Here is a 19,849-nt window from a genome sequence, read left to right as displayed (position 1 = left end):
AAACCTTTTGAACTTCTTTCTGAGTAAACATGCTTAGATAGCTTTCCTCAAGTTATTATATGATTTATTGATACCATCATGGCCTGGAAGTGGTGTGTTCTTTGGGAGAGAAAGGAAATTGTTCCAATTCATTTTCTTGCTGTTTTATCTCCCTAGGTTTGATTTTATCTTGGATAATGTTGGTGGATCCACTGAAAAATGGGCTCCTGATTTCCTCAAAAAATGGTCTGGAGCCACCTATGTCTCCTTGATAACACCCTTCTTGGTCAACATGGACAGGCTTGGTGTAGCAGATGGCATGTTACGGACTGGAATGACGTTCGGTTCAAAAACTTTCAAGGTCTGTTAATAAAACCAAATGCTTTAGCTTCCTACCCATTTGCTGTATGTGAGCAATTGCTTTCCAGTGTGCTGATGTTTTTTCACCTGCTCTTTGATGTCAGTCATGCTCTAAACTTGTGCTTGCTGTCTGTTACAGCATCTTTGTAAAGGGGTTCATTACCGGTGGGCATTTTTTGCACCAAGCGGCCCTTATCTGGATGAAATAGCTGATCTCGTTGATGCAGGAAAGGTATGTCTGAATTGCTAGTTTTACTTCCCGTTATCTGCTATAAACCACGTGCCATTTGGGTTCAAATGCTTCTTTTGTAACTAAGAAGAATATTTTATCAAGTTCAAGGACTTGGCTGTGGAGCTGCCATGTTGAGAGTCCTAATAGGGGCTTCGGTGTTGTTGTTGTTGTTGAGTTATCTATATAGCTTATCAGCTTACAAAAAAATGTGTGTCTGGAGGTTAGGACTGCCTTCCAGTCTGCTGGAGCATAATCATTTAAATCTGTGAAGATAGATGTTTACAATACATGTGCTGCATGTAGCCTTAACTGTCTAGGCAACTGGCTGGTGCACCTGAACCCTGCAAAAAGGATTGAACTCCCCCCCCCCATCAGTTTATGACCTGAAACTTCAATCCTCCTTGGGCAGCATCTCTTCCCTCACCTTTGGGTCAACTATGATAAGTGGGCAGGGCAACACACTTGTCAATCATCTGCATCATTATGACCTCAGATGATTGATGGGTTGGCAGTCCTGTTGGCCTTCCCCACCAGTGGACCAGGTGAATATCCCAGTCTTTTAACTATCATGTTATCTTCCATTGTTCAAGCTTTTTGAGTCACCGCTGCTTAATGGTGATACTTATGCTTGAAATTTGTATAGGTGTTCAAATGTTCAAAGCACTTCACATGCATTATATGCAACAACCCTCTAAGGGAGGTGTAGGAGGGGCAACACAAGAAGGAGCCTTCTCAGTGGTGGCTCCCCATTTATGGAACGCTCTCTCCAGGGAGGCATGCCTGGCACCATCACTATCTGTTTTTAGGCTCCAGGCAGAAACATTCCTGCTCTCCTAGGATTTTGGATCTTAGTTTTCTCCTTATCTTTTAGTAGGGCGTGGATCTGATTTTACATATATATTACTGCCATGTCTTAGATGGTTCTGTTGTTTTTACGCATGCTTTTTATTTTTTATTGGAAAGCTGCTTTGAGTTCTCTTTTCTGAAAAAAAGATGAGACTAATTTGTAAGAACCACCACCACCCTGTAGGACACCCTTCTTCAGCTTGCGTCTTCCAGTGTTATTTGACTGCAGATCCCATTAGCAACTGCAGGTTGGGGAAGGCTGCTGTAAGGTAATCTGGCATCATTATCCCTTGTATTATGGAAGGGAGGCTGAGAGATAGTGGCTGGCCTAATTGTTCCTAGTGAGTACATGGCAGAGGCAAAATTGGAACCAGGGACTTCTTAAGCTCAGTTTCTTAGCCACTGGGTTACCCCAGCTTAGAGCATTATTCATATTGATTCAATTTTGTTTGCTGCATACATGGAGTAAATGTGACCTTTTTGCTCTGTTCATATCACTTGCTCTTTGACAGCAAATAGGAAAAAGCTGGCGCAGGGATACTTCTCATAATAGCAAGATTCGGTGGCCTCTTTCAGGTAGCGATAGCAAAGACATCTTTGGCCTAGACAGAACTGACAAGCACTGCTGCGTAGCCACATGATGTAGTGGGGATGCCCCATTCCTCCTGGGTCACCCCTTGCTTCATGCTTGGGAAGAACTCTGTGTATGGAGGAGAGGAAGGGTGTAGCGCTAAGTCATCTGCATAAGTCTCTGAGCAGGTGAAGGCTAATGCTATTGAAAATGCCCATTGTGTGTTTGTGGATGGCTTGGAGCTTCTTTTGTCATAAGGTTTACAAAGAAGGAGAAATGTTTGCTTACCCTCTCATTCTTTCTGTTCAGAGAGAAAGCCTTAATGCCAAAGTTTTCCTTCTCAGGGTGTTTATGCTTTCCTCATTTGCTTTAGCTTCCTGTAGATCCCTGTAAACAATGCTGAGCCGATATTTTTGATGTACATACATTTATTTCATTGTTCTGGTTTTGTCTGTATACATTGGTAAAGCTGTACTTACAGGAATCTGTAAACTTAATAGGGCAGGGTGAAGAATGAGATAAGCAAAGCATTTTCCAAATTCTAATTTACAAGCTTACTGGCAATTGCTTGCAAAGGCTAAGCATTACTTCTGGATCTCACATTCTGTTTAAAAACCTGCCCAGTGAAGTCAGTGGAGCTAAATTGGCAGATTGTTAAAGCATGTAAGGGATCTAGAACAAGACTGATTAAAACTGGGGTTCTGTCCATTACCTTCTCACAAAAGTTCAGAGAACGTTTCCAAATGTTGCATTGTGGATAATGCTTTCTTTCTGGAATTGGGGAATCTCTTGTTGTGTATTCTTATGAATGCACTTTCATAAGCTGTGGTTTTATTTAGTGTTGGAAACAGATGTACGCTTAGTATGTTTTCTGCCGTAGTCAGCTTGTCCCAACAACAGCTCAGTGAGAATTTGGTGCTGACTTTAGGGATCTGGGAAAGGGGCAGACATTGCATTTTGCATCCCAGAGGAGTAATAATTATGAAGTAGATAAAGTGAGGCAGGAAGGGATGTCCTGCATAAAAAGCAAGATTCTTCTGCAGTAGTGAAGACAGAAAAATGAGATACACCTGAGAGGTCTGCTCTCACACTTGGTTCATCTCGAAGGCGAAAGTGGGGAGCCTTTTTATAACTGTCTCCTTTTGCACCCCCTTTTATCTCTCCCTCTGCCATCCCCTTTCTCCCTTCTTGCTACTCACATAAAATTAGGCTGAGGACTGCATGTGGCTCACCATTGATCTAAATCTGGTCAAATACAGCTAATGAAGCAAATGGTGAAGAGCCTGGAAAGTATCTCCACTGCCTTCCTGCTTCCCTGGAAAGTAGGCCTTTCCCATTGGGAGGGGCAAGATGCCAGTTTGAATGCCTTTCCCTGTCATGGAAAAAATACTATGAGTGGTGGTGGTGGTGGTGGTGGTGGGTATTAGAAAGACTAGACTTCTGCTTCTTGGGTTGCTCATTGACTTCAGAAAGTAGTGATTTAACCTGTGAATGTGGTATTTGCCTGGATGGGTAGGAATATAGGCGTATTTTTTAAATACTAGGGTAAAATATGTGCCACTGAGTTGCATTTAACTAAGTCCTGCTTGGAGCAGTTGCCTTGAAATTAATGAACCTATGTTAGTTCTGGCCATTATCTTCCTCTGAGTAGGGCTAGCATTGAATGCCACTGCTTGTATCCAACTTCATAAAGATTTTCTGTGCCATGCTTGTGTCATCTGATCCATTGCGTTATTGACTTGGACCTCCTGCCAGCTTCTCACAGCATACTTGCCAATGTTGAGCTACATCTTTCTTTCAGCAGGCCTCAGGGCCTGCCTTCGCAAGTACAAGAGAGCTTTGAAAACACCCACCTTGCTTGCTGCAGAGCCTTTGTGCATTTCCTCCCCCTTTCCTACCACACTTGGATGGGGTTGCCTCCTTTGACGAGCGTTAATTTAAAGTCAGTAGTCTGGGCAGGCTCCCATGCTAATAATAATTTAAAAAAATCAATGAATATGTAGCCTTGTTCTGTTCTGAGGACACTTGGGCCTTCACGTTGCCAATTGTGAGTCATCTTGATTTTATGCTTCTTGTCGTCCTGTGAAATCTGGGGGTAGATCTCTACTGCAGCTTACCTTACTGAATAGCTAGGGGTGTAACCTGGGAAGTCTGTGGTTGAAATATACCCTCAGGCATGAACTCAGTAGGTGGCCATAGACAAGCGCTCTCTCTCATTTTGGACTCACAGCTGTCCATGGAGGCGCAGGTTAATTCTGTGTCCAGGGCGGCTGTCTACCAGCTCCATCTGGCATGCAGGCTGAGACCCTACCTGCCCGCAGACTGTCTCGCCAGAGTGGTGCATGCTCTGGTTTTCTCCTGCTTGGACTACTGCAATGCGCTCTACATGGGGTTACCTTTGAAGGTGACCCGGAAACTGCAATTAATCCAGAATGCAGCAGCTAGACTGGTGACTGGGAGTGGCCGCCGGGACCACATAACACCGGTCCTGAGAGATCTACATTGGCTCCCAATGTAGTACGTTTCCGAGCACAATTCAAAGTGTTGGTGCTGACCTTTAAAGCCCTAAACGGCCTCGGTCCTGTATACCTGAAGGAGCGTCTCCACCCCCATCGTTCAGCCCGGACACTGAGATCCAGCACCGAGGGCCTTCTGGCGGTTCCCTCACTGCGAGAAGCAAAGCTACAGGGAACCAGGCAGAGGGCCTTCTCGGTAATGGCGTCCGCCCTGTGGAACGCCCTCCCATCAGAGGTCAAAGAGATAAGCAACTACTTGACATTCAGAAAATACCTGAAGGCAGCCCTGTTTAGGGAAGTTTTTAATCTGTGATAGTTTAATGTATTTTAATATTTGTTGGAAGCCGCCCAGAGTGTTTGGGGAGACCCAGCCAGATGGGCGGGGTACAAATAAATAATAATAATAGTAATAATAATAATAATTATCATCTCTAATTCTACATGCACCCCTTAGCCCCACTGGTTTGGATTAAGTGCCTTATTCAGTTTCTGATTTACGTTGCAAATCTATGAAACTGCAACACTTTTCTGGCAAAGGAGGGGAAGAGGGCTCTCTCACTGATCTTTACCCAACATAGGTATTGAAGAGGGAAGCCTCTTCCTCTGCAGAAACATCCTAGCCAGCTCTTTGTTTAGTTTTGTTTGCAGCTTAGTTTATTTTGTGGGGTTATTTCCAAGACTTGAGAACTGCCTTTCCCCACTAACCTTTTCTGAATTCTCCATTGGATCCAAGCCATCTTCTGCTAATGGAATGACTTCTTTGGATCTATCCCTTGGTAGTGTAGTCCTAGCTAAAGGTAATGGTACCTCTGACCATTAGGTCCAGTTGCGGACGACTCTGGGGTCACGGCGCTCATCTCACTCTATAGGCTGAGGGAGCTGGCGTTTGTCCGCAGACAGCTTCCGGGTCATGTGGCCAGCATGGCTAAGCTGCTTCTGGCGAACCAGAGCAGCACACAGAAACGCCGTTTACCTTCCCGCTGGAGTGGTACCTATTTATCTACTTGCACTTTGATGTGTTTTCGAACTGCTAGGTGGGCAGGAGCTGGGACCGAACAACGGGAGCACACCCCATCGCAGGGATTCCAACCACTGACCTTCTGATTGGCAAGCCCTAGGCTCAGTGGTTTAGACCACAGCGCCACCCACGTCCCCACATAGTCCTAGCTAGTTGAGTTAAATTTCAGGGAGCTGGCCAGCCAGCTATGCCCCTTCTGAGGAGACTTCAATCCATTCCCCCTCTCCAACAGCCAGTCAGCATTCCATGCCCACCGAGCATAGACAGTCCTCACTATTTGGATTTCTTTCCTACCCACACCTCCTCCCCTCATGTTTTGTCTTCAGTTTTGTCTTTTGGCCTTCTGCAAAGCTTTGGGATCCTGCAAGCCTGCCATTTCCCACTCTCTTGTGCACGAATGGTGCCATGTTAGCTGTATAAAGATTCACACTCTGCAGATCGAGTGCACTGTTAGTACATGGGAGAATACTTCACAGGTCACTGTTATCATGAATGGACAACCGAAAGATATGTGTAACTGGAACTCAGGCTCAATAATTTTACTTCTTTTTTCTGGCTGGCAGTTCTGTATTGGTGTATGTAATCCCTTCCCTCCCCAGACTTCATGATTTTAATCTCTCTCCTTTGAACAAACAAGTGTTCTGTGGCCAGGGGGCTGATGCGTAGTTGTAAACAGATAGTGTTTTCATTGCCTAGTTAATCTCCACTTGCTATCACGTCACCACTTGCTGAATGCATTTGTCTGACTTGCCCGCCTGTGCACAGGAAGAAATATTTGTCTTAGTCAGGTTGATTGCAGTAAACACTGAATGACATATTGTGCTGGGTACATGGTCAGCCTTTTTCAGGTTTATTGAAACAATGGGTCGGGATCAGCCGGCCAGATAAAGTGTTTAATGCGCCAGATTGCTGTGATCATCAGTTTGTGTTCGTGTCGCTTTTTTGCATTGCTGAGGGTCAACAAGCCCGTCAGACCAGATGTCTGCAACAATGTAGTGTATGAGTTCTGAGCCTTTTGCAGCAGCCTTCTAAAATTATCTTAGTTTAAATTCAAGGGTCCTCTAAATACACTACTTCACTTGTCTTGTTTTTAAAAAGTGTGGTAGACTTCATGGAATAGTAAGATTGTGCCCCCTAGAGATTAGTCCTTTGAACCACAAGCTATTTTTCCAAAATTGTGTGTGTGATATTAATTCATAGACCTGCAGAGTTGGAAGAGACCACAGGGTCATCAAGTCCAATCCCCTGCAATGCAGAAATCTTTTGCCCAATGTGGGGCATTAACCCACAACCCTGAGATTAAGAGTCGTGTGTGGAATTACAGTATGTTCCTCATTATCATATTTCACTTTTTCCTGAGCTGCAAGGCTTGTTTTAATGGAAGACCTCATTAGCTTCAATTGTGAAGATTACTTGCAGATTTTGTTTGTAGTTTGCATTAATGCAGTGGGTTTTGTATTGCTAATCCTGGGCATTCATGGCAGCTACCCATTTGGTAAGAGTGTGATGGAGCCCTCTATGTGCATCAGCTTACATGTTTAGGGCTTCTCCACGAGGGAGAATCCTGACTGGCCCATGCATCTGTTGGGCTCATCCACTCTGCCACTGCATCCGTGGCTGCCAGGGTCAATTGTGATCAGTGCACATTTTATTGGCTTCTGGTGGTGGTGGTGGTGTAGTGCATTAGGGCATTTATTTATATCACTCCCCCCAAAAGATACTCTTAAAGTATTTTTAAAAGTGCCAATGCTTATAAAAAGTCCACCTATAGAAGGGAAGGGTTGTAGCTCGTTGTGGAGCATCTGCTGTGTCAGCAGAAGAATCCACTCTTTTCCCAGCATCTCTAGGTAGGGCTGGGGAAACTTGTTTCTGAACTCCAGGAGAGCTGATGCTAGCCACTGTGGACAATACTGAGCTAGATAGACCAATGGTATGACTCTGTATAAAGGTGAAAAGGTCCACCTGTAGGAGAGAAATGAACTACTGGGGTGGTGACACAAAAGTTTTCTGTTGTTTTTTAAAACCTTGTAGTTATGTGTGTAATTAGAAGATGGTGCCAGGACACGCTTTTTGACCAAACGTAGATAATACACTTATTTGGGGGGGAATTACTGTTCTAAATGTTAGGTCCTTCCTTCTTGCTCCCCTCCCAACATTTTCTTCTTCCAAATATTGGAAGAGCAGATAAACCTGGAATCAAAAGGCTGTTTATATTGTGCATGTGTTTGCTGTTTCATGCTTCTGAAATACTGTGAACTGAAAACAATTTTACAAAGTGTTTGGCTTCATCTGCTCCAGATAAATAACCTGAAGTGTGTGGGGCATCACTAAAAATATCTGCATTTTTTTTCCATTTATTTAAAAATGATACACCTGATCATGTATTTTGTCCTTTTCTAGATCTTCATGATCTTTCCCTATAATTGATTGCTTTTGTGCCATTAAGGGTGCAATATTGAAAGGAAAACCTGCATTCTCTTTCTTGAGAAATGATGCCTTATTTCTGCAGAGGTATAATATTTAGTCCTCTTGAGATGCATAGCTACAGTGGTGCACAATCTGTAGGGGAAGCAGGCTAGTTTCAAGCAAACTGAAAATGTTTGCTACTATCTTTTAATGCTATATGCTATTATGTTTGTTGTGCTGTTGTGCCATATAAAAACGGTTAGAATAATGATGTATTTCCACCCCCCTGCAGATACATCCAGTTATTGATCAAGTTTTCTCCTTTTCTGATGTTCCCAAGGCCTTCCAGAAGATGGAAGAAGGGCATGCACGTGGAAAAACGGTGATTAATATAACAGATAAATAAATATTTTCTGTCTGGGTACTCTGATTTCTGTGAAATTTCTTTAGTTCCTATGTGACAGTTTTCTTACATGGGACTTTGGTAAGCTGCTAATATCCAGAGGTTAATGCTCTGTTACTGCAGCAGCAATAGAATACTTATTTTGAAAGAATTTTATTATGACACCATGAAACAAGGTCATTCAATGCAGTCTTTTGGAAGCAAAAATGTAACATTTTCATAAAACTTATTGAAGAGAGGCTGGAAAACCCTTAAGGTGTATGCAAAGGGAGATCTAAAATGTTTGTTTTGTACCTTTGTACAGGAACTTAAGGGGGATGGGTTAAACAGCAGTTCTGTATGGTTGAAAGTTTTAGCTGCTTAGTTAATTCTTTAAAAAGCTTTTTGTTTTGGATAACAATTCACATTAATGCTTTGCTTCTGTAGATACCCTTGGCATCAACAGTGTATATGAACAGTCAAATACTTGTGTATGTGCAGAATCACTGTGAGAAAAGTGTGATAGGGGTATCTTTCCCCCACATTAGAGGCAAGTCTTTTCAGTTTTTGTAGCCATATCTCATGAAGCTGATACTGACTGCTTCATGATAGCTGAAAGACTTTTGCTAATCCTGCACCCTTAATTATCCCTCTGTGCTCCATTTTGTGCCACGCACAGACTCAGAATAACACTTATTGGCCCTGTAGAGAACGGCTGTAACATGCTTTTTTATCAGCAGTCTACTATTCCTGCTCTTTGTCTATGCTCCCTGCACCTTTTTGCCAGAACTTGGAGCTGTTTGTAAACACACAAAATAGAATTCATCAGAATAATATTTATTTGTAAAATATGTGTATACAAGTTTGGAGCATAGAAAAAAGTTTATTTTTAAGTAACGCACCTTAAAACCAAGTTTCAAAGAAATAAGCAGCAGGTTCTTCAAGAACACCAGAAATATTGTAAACAAAAGCAATAATTTGTACAGATTGAAGTGGAAGTGTGCTAATTTCCTAATAAACAAATTAGTGTTATCTTAACCAAGTCAGTGCATAATTGGAAAATCCTAACAGCTTTTCAGGACACTTGACAAAGCATCCCAGGGGTGCAAGTAGCAATAGTATTAAGTGGTTTGCATCAGAACATTCAAAATCAAAGTAATAGAAATAACAGAATAATCTTCACACTAGGAAAAAGGGTAAGAGTAGTACTTTAAGAGCTATCTTAAGTTTCTATATATAAAACCTATTTCTGTTTTCTCTTGGAAGATTCCTAAGTAGCAGGCATTTATTATAGTTGTCATGAATACAAACTTCTCCATTACTGCCTCTAACATACGAGTATTCCTGTAGTTGAATACTCAAGGAATTCAAAATGTTCTCACCAGCACAGTGGCGGAGGAAGTAAATGTCTTCTGAATGAGTAACTTATCAATGATGTATAATACCCGCTTTATTTGGCAATCTATAAGTTACTCATTCAGAATACATTTTAATCTTCACACAGGCTAAGAATCAGTTCCATCAACTTTATGAAGAGTAGCAGAAAACAGGACATTGGAGCAGTCTTCCCAGTAATTTTAAAAACAAAGAAATAACAGAATAATCTTCACACTAGGAAAAATAGCAAAATGAATACTGCTCCTGGGGTGATGGAGGGAGGGGCCGCTGCTTGTCACCCCCACCCTCTCCTGTACAATTACAGGCTTTAGACATTTACTGTACTCTAATACATTTGACTGTAATGCTGTAACTCAATTTAAAAATTTGCCTGATTTGATTGGGTTCATTTTATGAGTAAACAGTTCATTATATTTGGTCCAAACAGAATAGCTGCAGGCAAATTTTCAGTAAAAAAAATTCCAGTGCAAAAATATAAATTCTGTTTTAGCATGAAGCCCAGGAGAATAAAACAGGTCTTTGTAAATAATTTAAAATACCAGATAAAAATGTATTCTGAATGAGTAACTTATCAATGATGTATAATAACTACGGGCAATATGTTTTAACAAATAGGAACTAACTATAGGGGGTAGGTATCTAGGGCTTAATCCAAGGGTACAAACAGCACACACTCAAACTCTGTTCATTGTTTTTAAAAATTACTTCCTCCGCCACTGTGCTGGTGAGAACATTTTGAATTCCTTGAGTATTCAACTACAGGAATACTCGTATGTTAGAGGCAGTAATGGAGAAGCCTGTATTCATGACAACTATAATAAATGCCTGCTACTTAGGAATCTTCCAAGAGAAAACAGAAATAGGTTTTATATATAGAAACTTAAGATAGCTCTTAAAGTACTACTCTTACCCTTTTTCCTAGTGTGAAGATTATTCTGTTATTTCTTTGTTTTTAAAATTACTGGGAAGACTGCTCCAATGTCCTGTTTTCTGCTACTCTTCATTAAGTTGATGGAACTGATTCTTAGCCTGTGCCATTTACACGACCAGCGGCTCCCAGCATTGTGTTGGCTTCTCTTCGCTGACTGAACTGACAATGAGATGGTTTTGATCATAGTGCTTCCCACCTAAAATTAAACATTATTAGTTTCAGTATAGCATTTGTGATTGAAAACAAACCTATGATGCATCACTGAATTCCCCCAATTCCTCTACTCATTGTCTTCCTACAGGAATTCTTGCTTCTGTGCAGTCTCCTCTCATGACAACATTTGCTTCCCTTCACCCTAGCTGCCATGCAAATTCATAAGAAATTCTGATAACCAGTAACTAAGACTAAGATGTGCCCAATCTATGAGGTATAATGCTATGTGTTTACTCATCTAGCAGATATTCCGTACTCTAAGAGGCTTACACATAATTCCATTTCCTTAATAACCAGGGACTATGATCTTAGTCTGAGATAGCTATGATCAAGGTCCTAACTTGTTGCATAGAAGCTGAGTCATGACTTTGGTTTGACTGGGTCCACTGGGGTAAATCTCAAGGAATTCAATGTCACACTTTGATGGATGTTGCATCTGTGAAAACATTTCAACATGCCAGATGGAATGACCCCCCCTCCTCCCTGTTCTAGGGGTTTCCCCAACCCCACTGAGCCAGTTTTAGGGGACAGTAGGGGGGGACCCTTTTGTTCAAGGCTTCCATTGACTGTGCCCGTGGATCCTGCTGCAGTTTTTTTTTCTTATAAGCATTCTTGCCCTATTATTCCACAGAAAAAGGTTTTATGGGAAAATGTAGGGTTGTTGTTTTTTTGCTACATTTACATCCTATCTGTCTTCTAAGATACAACTTCAAGGTGGCATAGACAGACTTTTCAGGCCATTCCCCATGGTTTTCAACCAAACTACCTATTGTCAATTACCGGTATTTATTAAATTTATATACTGCCCTTCATCCAAAGTTCACAGGGCAGCTAACAACATAAAACACAATAAAAACAAAAAATACCCAACAACACAAACAAAAAAATCCCAGGCACATTTAAAAGGCCATAGATTGTTCTATCAGCCAAAGACAGAATATTTTCACTTGGAGCCTAAAGATATGTAATAAAGGTGCTGGGCAAGCCTCCCAGAGAAGAGCATTCTGCAAACGGGGAGCCACTGCAGAAAAGGCCCTTTCTAGTGTTACAATGTTGCATCTATTTAGAATGTTGCATTGCGTTAACGTGAGACCATGTCCTGAGAACGTAGCTGATCATACTAAGGTTTAGACTGTGTATACTGTATATAATATGATAATTTGTGTTACTAAATTTTAAACAAGCATTTGCCTACGTTGATAATCATTAATGCTTGTATATATTTTGAGTATCTACTTTGAAATCCTTGCATCTCACCTCTATGGACTCAAAATTATATATCATGTTCACAAATGATCAAGGGGACTTTTATGAGTCCCCTTGATCATTTGACTAGCTCTGTTACCTGCAAAGGAATGCCAACAAAATGTAAATCGGCATTCTCAAAGTAGACTGCAGGACATCATATGCTACACATCCCTTATATATGGTAAGCTTTAAAAGCTGAGGGAGGGGGAAGAAAAAGAAGTCTTAAATGCCAAATTTACAGATCAGTAATAAAAACAATACTGCTTTCTCCAAATGTTGTATTGTAGATTTCCATTGGCAAGAAACTAGTCTGGAAAAGTATGAGCTGGGGAACGTTATGTGGTAGAAACTATGGGAACAGTTTTGGTTATTTTATAAATTACTCAAGATGGTTTTTGCAGTAGCTAGTAGTGAACAAGTGGATCAAGTTTTGTTTGCTAAAGAAAAAGGTTCATCTATCTTTTGGTGTCAGTTCTAACTGCAGCCTCAAGAGGGCATCATAACACACACTTAGAAAGTACAAGCTTAGTATCAGCTCACAAACTAGAATAGGCATTAAAATACTGACAAAAGGCAATAATCTGAATCCAGTTATTAAAACTAATAATAAAAACTTTATTATTAAACTGCAGTTCTATATAGATTCTTTGAAAAGCATCACAAATTGATGCAAGGTGGTTTGGTTTTCAGCAGTTGATTGATGCAAACAATGCTCTTGACTCCTTACAGTAAATGGCCCAGGCAAAAGTGATTTCTGTCTACCAATTCACATTAGCTAAAGGGGCTCAAAAGGTGTGTCCTTCCAACCCCACCCCAGTATGGAAAGCATGCCTTAAAAAAATATTGCTCTGCATTAACCAGATCCTAAGGATTTCAGAAGATAATGAGCTATTGCTGAAAAATGTGGAATTTAGATTGCACACACAATACAAACAACACGAAGCCATGTCTTTCTTTCCACTTATCTTACTGAAATTCATTTTCACTAAATACCAATTCAGAGTTGTTTATAACTTACAACCGGGAAGTTCTTACCTTTAATATCTAATACTAAGTTTGGTTTCATCTTGCTGTAAATCCTGCCATCTGGATTAATACTCCATTTTTGTTTTTCTTCGTTCTGCTGAAGTGCCAGGCCCAGTTTGGCACCAGGTGTAATCAGGTTTCCCACAATTGTGAGACAAAGTTCTTCTGCCAGCTGTGCAGTTAAATAGAAAGTATGAGTCAAAAAATTGTGGTATTACTACCAAAACTAGTATATTTGTGCATATGCATGGATAGGATTGTGGATATTTTAATGTCTCTCTTGACACTTTCCTCTGAATAAACTGATTTTCAGCATTCGGACATTCAAGTAGTATTCCCACAATATAGCTGCCGTTACTGCAACATTATTTAATATTTGTTCATTCATTCTCTAAAAAATACTATCTTAATACTGAAAGCTCTTCACAATATTCTATCTTACTGTACAGTACATATTATTAGACATTAACTGTTTGGTTGCAGTTTTGTTGTGGCTTATTTTTTGTCATACAGAATATGAGGTAGTAGCAGAATTCCCTATTTTTAGAGATGAAAAACAAAAGCCTACTAATTATTTGGCATTCAAGCTACCTTGAACAATAGCTTTATTATTTGTACCCCGCCCATCAGACTGGGTTGCCTCAGCCACTCTGGGTGGCTTCCAACAAAATATTAGAAATACAAAACCACAGTGAAACATTAGAACATTAAAAACTTCCCAATACAGGGCGGCCTTCAGGTGTCGTGTAATTATTTATTTCTCTCCCAGGGTGGGCACCACTACTAGAAGGCCCTCTGCCTGTGAACTATTTATTTGTTACATTTTTATGGAAAAGCAGGATTTAAAAATGCCCAATGTAGTTAGCAATTCAGTCCCAATGCATAATAAATAAGCAGTATCACAACAAATATCACAACTCATTATCATTGTATACGTTCACCAAAGCAGCTTGCTAATAACACTCTACTTGTCTGAATTAAAGAGAATTTATCCCTGCTACGTTGAATGGATGACTGATGCCATGAGAGACAGAACAAGCTAGATGTAATGCCATTCCCAGCTGGAGATCATACAAAGTATATATTTATTACTGAGCAATATCCAAGGACAGTGGTACCTCGGGTTATGTACCCGATCCGTTCCGGGGTGGAAAAGTACGTGACCCGAGCGTCCATTTTGCACATCCTTAAAGTGCGATATTGTGCTTCTGCGCATGCACGAACTGCGCAGAACGCTTCTGTGCATGTGCGTAAGTGTCCGTGCGCCGAAAAACACTTCCAGGTTACCAGAGTACGTAACCCGAAAATACGTAACCTGAAGCGGACGTAACCCGAGTAGAACCCGAGTTCTACTTCGGACTTGGTTGCAAGAATTCAGCTGAGTGCTGAAATGAAGACAAATGAAAAGTCATGGCATAATATAACTTTAATGTTTCCAATGTGTTAAGATGAGGAATTAAAATCAACCCGTTCAGTGTTGCTGCCTGTTGTACAGGTAAGTGCACAGCTTCTATTTGCTCCATGTCTAGACATGATCTTCTTGGTTATTGCAAGAAAAAAACCCATTCCACTGTGAGTTGAGAAATCTATTTCTTTGGCAGAATGTTTTAGGTCATGTTACACAACTTTAAAAAAAGACACATGGCTTGTCACTCAAGCTCTGTTCACTTTGTTTTGATGTTACAGCCTGAAAAAAAAAATTACTTTGATCATCAGTAGGATTTACTTCCAAGCATTTTTTTTAGGTCTAGCTGCTAGGCTAGTATTGGCAGGCACCATTGTTGCAATCCTTGATGTAGAAGTTCACAATTTGATTTTGGAACAACACATATTTCCACTATAAAGCTGGAACCAAACAGCAATAGAATTATTAATAAATTGTCTAAAAGACTGCTTTCAAAACTCAACATTACTCCTATATTTGTCAAGGTTCCAGGTCAGTAATAATAATTATATAGACTCATTGCGTCAAAGGGCTCAAAATCTTGAAGTCAAGTCAGCAAGAGACTATAAAAACTCTGAAAAATCCAGTATCTTCCTCCTGTAAAGCAGCTTTTATATCAGCACTTCCATGTCTTTAGTAATCTTGTTATTTCTTGAACATAAAGAAGCATAAAAAGTTGCATCGAACACAAGGTACAGCTACTTAGTGCAACAAATGAAGGGAAGGGCAAGAGGAATACAGCCAAAGTCCTTTTTGCTTTTCCTTAAGAATTACTGTGGTGCTGCACTCAGGAAATCCAACTTTAGACAGGTGTGGCATCCCCTGATACACATGGCAGCTGTTGGGGCTCAGTGCATCTGGCAGGCTCAGCAGGGCTGACATCAGAGCCTCCTCACCCAGGTGCTGCTTTTAACTATTTACTCCTCCTTATATGTTTACCTAGTGGGTAACCTTTTGGATGGCAGCCATGTCATCCCCAATCCTTCATGGGTGTGCTCTGTTTCCCAGGCTTCAATGCTGCTTCGATCACGTAAATACATCTGAAGGGGAGTTAAATGACTGGCAGTAGTAGCCATGTCAGGGGCAGCAACAGAGCCAGGCGCAGTGGCAGATGGGGGCAGGCACTGGTGTTAAAAGCCAAGGACCACTAAGGCTGGCACCAGCCCTTTTATGAAGCTGCCAACGCAAAATAGAACCATGTTTTTCATCAAACCTGCTGAAGAGCTCATGTTCCCATTCAGTTACGTACTATTCACTTGTCACAGTATAGAAAAGTTATTTCCTATTTTTCCTATAGGATGGGTGCTGTTAGCAAGTAATTATTAAGGCAGACCTTACCCTACATTTGATGAATCCATCTTGATAAATCCAGACTTGTTCATCAGATTTAGTATCTTCCACAACCTGTATCCTAAGAAGATTCAAGTCATCTACATTTCCATCAGTTGACATGAACTTCTCTGTTTCTTTGTTTCTCAATCTGAAATATGCTTTTTCTGTAAATAAATAAATCATGGCTTTTAACACTACAGTACCTGCAAATATTATAAGCCCTGTCTGGCTAACCTTGACCTAATAATATAATTAGTATTACCATCAGCACTTCAAGATGCTTCCCCCTTTTTACAAATGATAGTATCACAACCCTGGGTTAGGGAAATATATAAAATATGTTATTAACATGGTACTCTTATGCAATACTAGGACAAAGGGACTGAATCGGAGGAAGCGGATCAGTGCCATAGTACTAGTAAAAAGATAGAGGATTCACAGAAGCTTCTGAACATCCCAGAATAGGTTGTAGTGTCTTACCTGCAGTAAGGCCGTAGAGAACCTATTTTGTGGTAGCCACTTGACTCATACCAGTTTGGTATTTTCTTAGGTGATAATAAAATCTGACGACCTTTATAATTATTGTATTCATAAATAATCCATCTGAAACAAACAATATTTTACTAACTAGTACTTTAAAAGTGCCGAAGAGAAACAACCCTTTAAATGTTTATTGCATACTAATGTCTCTTCTCACCCTGCTCACCACTTTTGCCTACCTGCCACCCCATTGTTAGCCCCCCCCCCCCGTTTTACCCTTTGTTTACACCTTCTGCCAGCTGGGGGGAGGAACCAAGGGAGAAAGTCCTTTCTCCCGTTGTTGTCATTCTTTCTGCTGCTGTGGGGAGTTGCTATGTGAATGAGAGAGAAAATGTTAGAATGCAGACTTCCTTCTCTGTCTTTGCATGGGGGGAAGGATGAAAGCTGCTTTCTCTACTTCTCTCCAGAGGAAGACAGGACAGACCCAAGCCTCCTGCTCTGCTGCCACCCCCCCCCAATCTTGACCTCCTACACAGCTGATGCTGAAACAGCATCGTGATTTGAGGTCTACAGCGACAGCAAAGGCAGGGCAGTTGCTGGGGGAGCTGCTCTGGCCTAGCCTAGCTATTCCCTTGTGGCTCGTCTGGGCCTCCCAACCCCCATGCATAGTTGCCAAGGCTGCCTGCTCATTTGCCTGCCTATTCTGTTATCACACTGCACTTGCATGGCTGCGAAACACAGCATGGTGACATTTTTACAATTACATACAATAGTATAAACAAAAACAAAACACAAAAATTCCTTCCAGTAGCACCTCAGAGACCAACTAAGTTGTTCTTGGTATGAGCTTTCATGTGCATGCACACTTCTTCAGATACACTGAAACAGAAGTGACCAGACCCTTATATATAGTGAGAGGGTGGGGGAGGGGTATTACTCAGAAGGGTGGTGGGAATGGGGTGATTGGCTGATAGGTGTTGGAAAACTTGTTGCTGACTGTTAAACACTGCAATTGGTCTTACAGGAAAAAAGGTGCTAAGGAAGGAATTTTTATGTTTTTATTTTGTTCGACTACGGCAGACCAACACGGCTACCTACCTGTAACTAATACAATAGTATATATATCTTGCTTAAGCAGCAGATCTACTATTATTATGCCGTGAGAGTTGCCTCTAGTGAATACGTTTTAGGTGGGTGGCTTTATGACTGTATTGCATAGAACAGTAGTGTATATTTGAGCACAATAAAACCACCATAATAGCCAATATCTTTTAAAAGTCCTAATAAAAAGCAGGAAAGGTCACTGTGAAAGCTGAGATGGGTTCAAGTCTGTCCTTTGCTCAAGCCACCCAAAGCTTGTAAAGTAACTAACAAACTGATCCATAGACATTATTTACAGGGTTTTAATAAAAAAAAATGCAGTAACACTTGACTAATCCATCCAATGCTAACTAGGATATAAAAACCAGGGTATGAAGTGAGCTTAAAAATTCAGTGTGTGTACTAAGAATTATATCTGAACTGAGCACCCTATCCCAACCCACCCCTCACCCACATTTTTCTAGCCTCTGCTTGCAAGGTATACAGCAGACTTGCCAACATCTCCCAACCCTACAGTCTTGGGAGTAGGCCTTAGCTTGGAAAGCGAAACCATGGAAACTTGACTTTGTTCACTGTTTGGGATCTTTACAAATTATGGATAAATGTTATGTCACCAGTAGGCCCAAGGCAACTAACCATTAAAAAATATATATATGTGAATACATGCAGGTACCTGAATTTTCACTTCGAATGAGTTTTCTGGCAATTCTGTTACCAACATGGCGTATTTAGATAATGTCCTGCTACATAAACCACTATTGACAACCTGACAGAGTAACAAGCCTGAGTTTCATCCTTGCTTCAGTTAAGACAGCCTAAAATGCTCAGGTTCAAATTCTTTACAGCAGGGGTGAGGACAGTGTTTGAAACTTCCATTGTTCTAGGCACATTTTGCAACTGGAAAATCCATGAGCACGAGCAATTTCTGAGCTGTGGGTGCAGTACTGCGCCCAAGATTTCAGATTAAAACTGCAGTGGAAGGAAGGACTTTTTCTGCCTCCCCACTTCCAGTTACTCTGAGAAGAATGGAGAACAGACCCTTAAAAAATATTAGGGGGTGGGCAAGGGAAGGCTAGATCATGTGAAAAATGAACATAGTATTTTAGCTGCGGTTCATTCATTTTCAGCTTTGAATTCTTTTAATAAAAAAGCATGCATAGACATTCTGTTGTTGCACCCTTAACCTCGGTTTAAGGTGCCATTTAGCTCCTATCCTTCATATCTCTGTTTCTAACACTGGGTGAGGAGCCTCATGCTCAGGACCCAAATGTGAACCCCAGGCCTGTCTGTCTGGTCCTTGGTATTCTTCAGAGGCCACACCTCTCACTAGCCATGCTTTGCACTGTCCTTGTGTTGTCTGGCTGCAATGCATCCTTGAACTGTATGATGCCTTTTGATTGCACAAAGAGTGCACCAACGCCCGACTTTGGTGTGTAGCCCAGTATACAAAGGTAAGAGTCAGTCATTGCTCTTCTTACTTGTGCCTCTGGTCCCCTTGCTGGTGAGATCTGGTCTCTGGAAGGTTCCACAAAAGGGAATGTGGTCCTTGGACTGAAAAATAGTCGCTATCCCTGCCTTAGAGACTTCATGAAGACAGGAATTTTTTTTTTTAAAGACAGTGTATCTACAAAATGCCACTTAACAGTGCAACCCTGTACATGTATACTTAAAAAAGTAAGCCTCACTTAGTTCATTCTACAAATCCCTCGCTTCAGAAAGTGAACTTACATGCCACCATGGACATCTACTGAAGCCACATGAGGGTTGTAGCCAAGGAACTGGAGATTTAGGACCTCGGTAGTAAATTCCATTTTCTTTCCCTTGAAGTCTTTCTTTTCAAAAAGGGTTATGGTTGGCTCAGAAAGTTCCTGTTTTAAAAGAGAAGGTTGTTTATTTCTTGTACATCTGATGTTTTCTAATGTGCTGGACAGTTGCGAGATGTTCATCAAGCACTATGCACGACTTAAATCTGGGTCATCCCCTACCTCAATGCTACATTACACAGAGGAATAGTTGGGGAGGTTAGTTCAGTAATACTATACTGTAAACCATGGCATCTGGAAAGGCTTCAAGTCTCAGTTCAAGCTAAATAACTATCTAACACAGCTATCTTTTCAGAGAAATGAAAAACAAGTCCTCTGGTCTGGAACTGACTAGGTGGCAAGTCTGTATAAAAGGCATTACTCATGAAAAAGTTATTCCAAGTGTGGGATGAAAACTGGAAAGAGAAGCAAGGTGATGACTTACAGCCACACCTTCCATTCTTGGCTGGCATGTTCATGAGTCAGCAACAGCTAGAATGCAGAACTTTTCCTACAGCTTATCGACAAACAGGTGTGCTGCAAATCTGTAATTCTTTACAAAGT

The 19,849-nt window shown here is 41.0% G+C and overlaps 2 protein-coding genes across 4 annotated transcripts in view; one reads left to right on the top strand and one right to left on the bottom strand.

The window, feature by feature from the left end:
* Nucleotides 1–19,849, top strand: part of RTN4IP1 (reticulon 4 interacting protein 1) — a 60,298-nt gene that overhangs the window by 7,522 nt on the left and 32,927 nt on the right. The window contains exons 7-10 of one of the 3 annotated variants that reach the window (XM_033143528.1): nt 157–340; nt 479–571; nt 8,221–8,310; nt 15,868–15,897. In XM_033143528.1, coding sequence (XP_032999419.1) covers nt 157–340; nt 479–571; nt 8,221–8,310; nt 15,868–15,882 — 382 coding nt within the window. In that variant the 3' untranslated portion in view covers nt 15,883–15,897. Of the gene's footprint in view, nt 1–156; nt 341–478; nt 572–8,220; nt 8,353–15,867; nt 15,898–19,849 lie in introns of those variants that run through there. The other 2 variants (XM_033143526.1, XM_033143527.1) reach the window with 2 other exon arrangements.
* CRYBG1 (crystallin beta-gamma domain containing 1) overlaps nt 10,641–19,849 on the bottom strand; it is an 89,122-nt gene continuing 79,913 nt past the window's right edge. The window contains 5 exon segments of the mRNA XM_033143529.1: nt 10,641–10,835; nt 13,136–13,298; nt 15,909–16,077; nt 16,392–16,505; nt 19,212–19,351. Of these exon segments, the coding sequence (XP_032999420.1) occupies nt 10,747–10,835; nt 13,136–13,298; nt 15,909–16,077; nt 16,392–16,505; nt 19,212–19,351 (675 nt within the window). The 3' untranslated portion in view covers nt 10,641–10,746.

The sequence above is a fragment of the Lacerta agilis genome, chromosome 3, assembly GCF_009819535.1.
Source record: "Lacerta agilis isolate rLacAgi1 chromosome 3, rLacAgi1.pri, whole genome shotgun sequence".
NCBI classification, from domain to species: Eukaryota; Metazoa; Chordata; class Lepidosauria; order Squamata; family Lacertidae; genus Lacerta; species Lacerta agilis.
The sequence above is the reverse complement of the archived record's forward strand: the minus strand, read 5'-3'. Positions and strand labels throughout refer to the sequence as shown.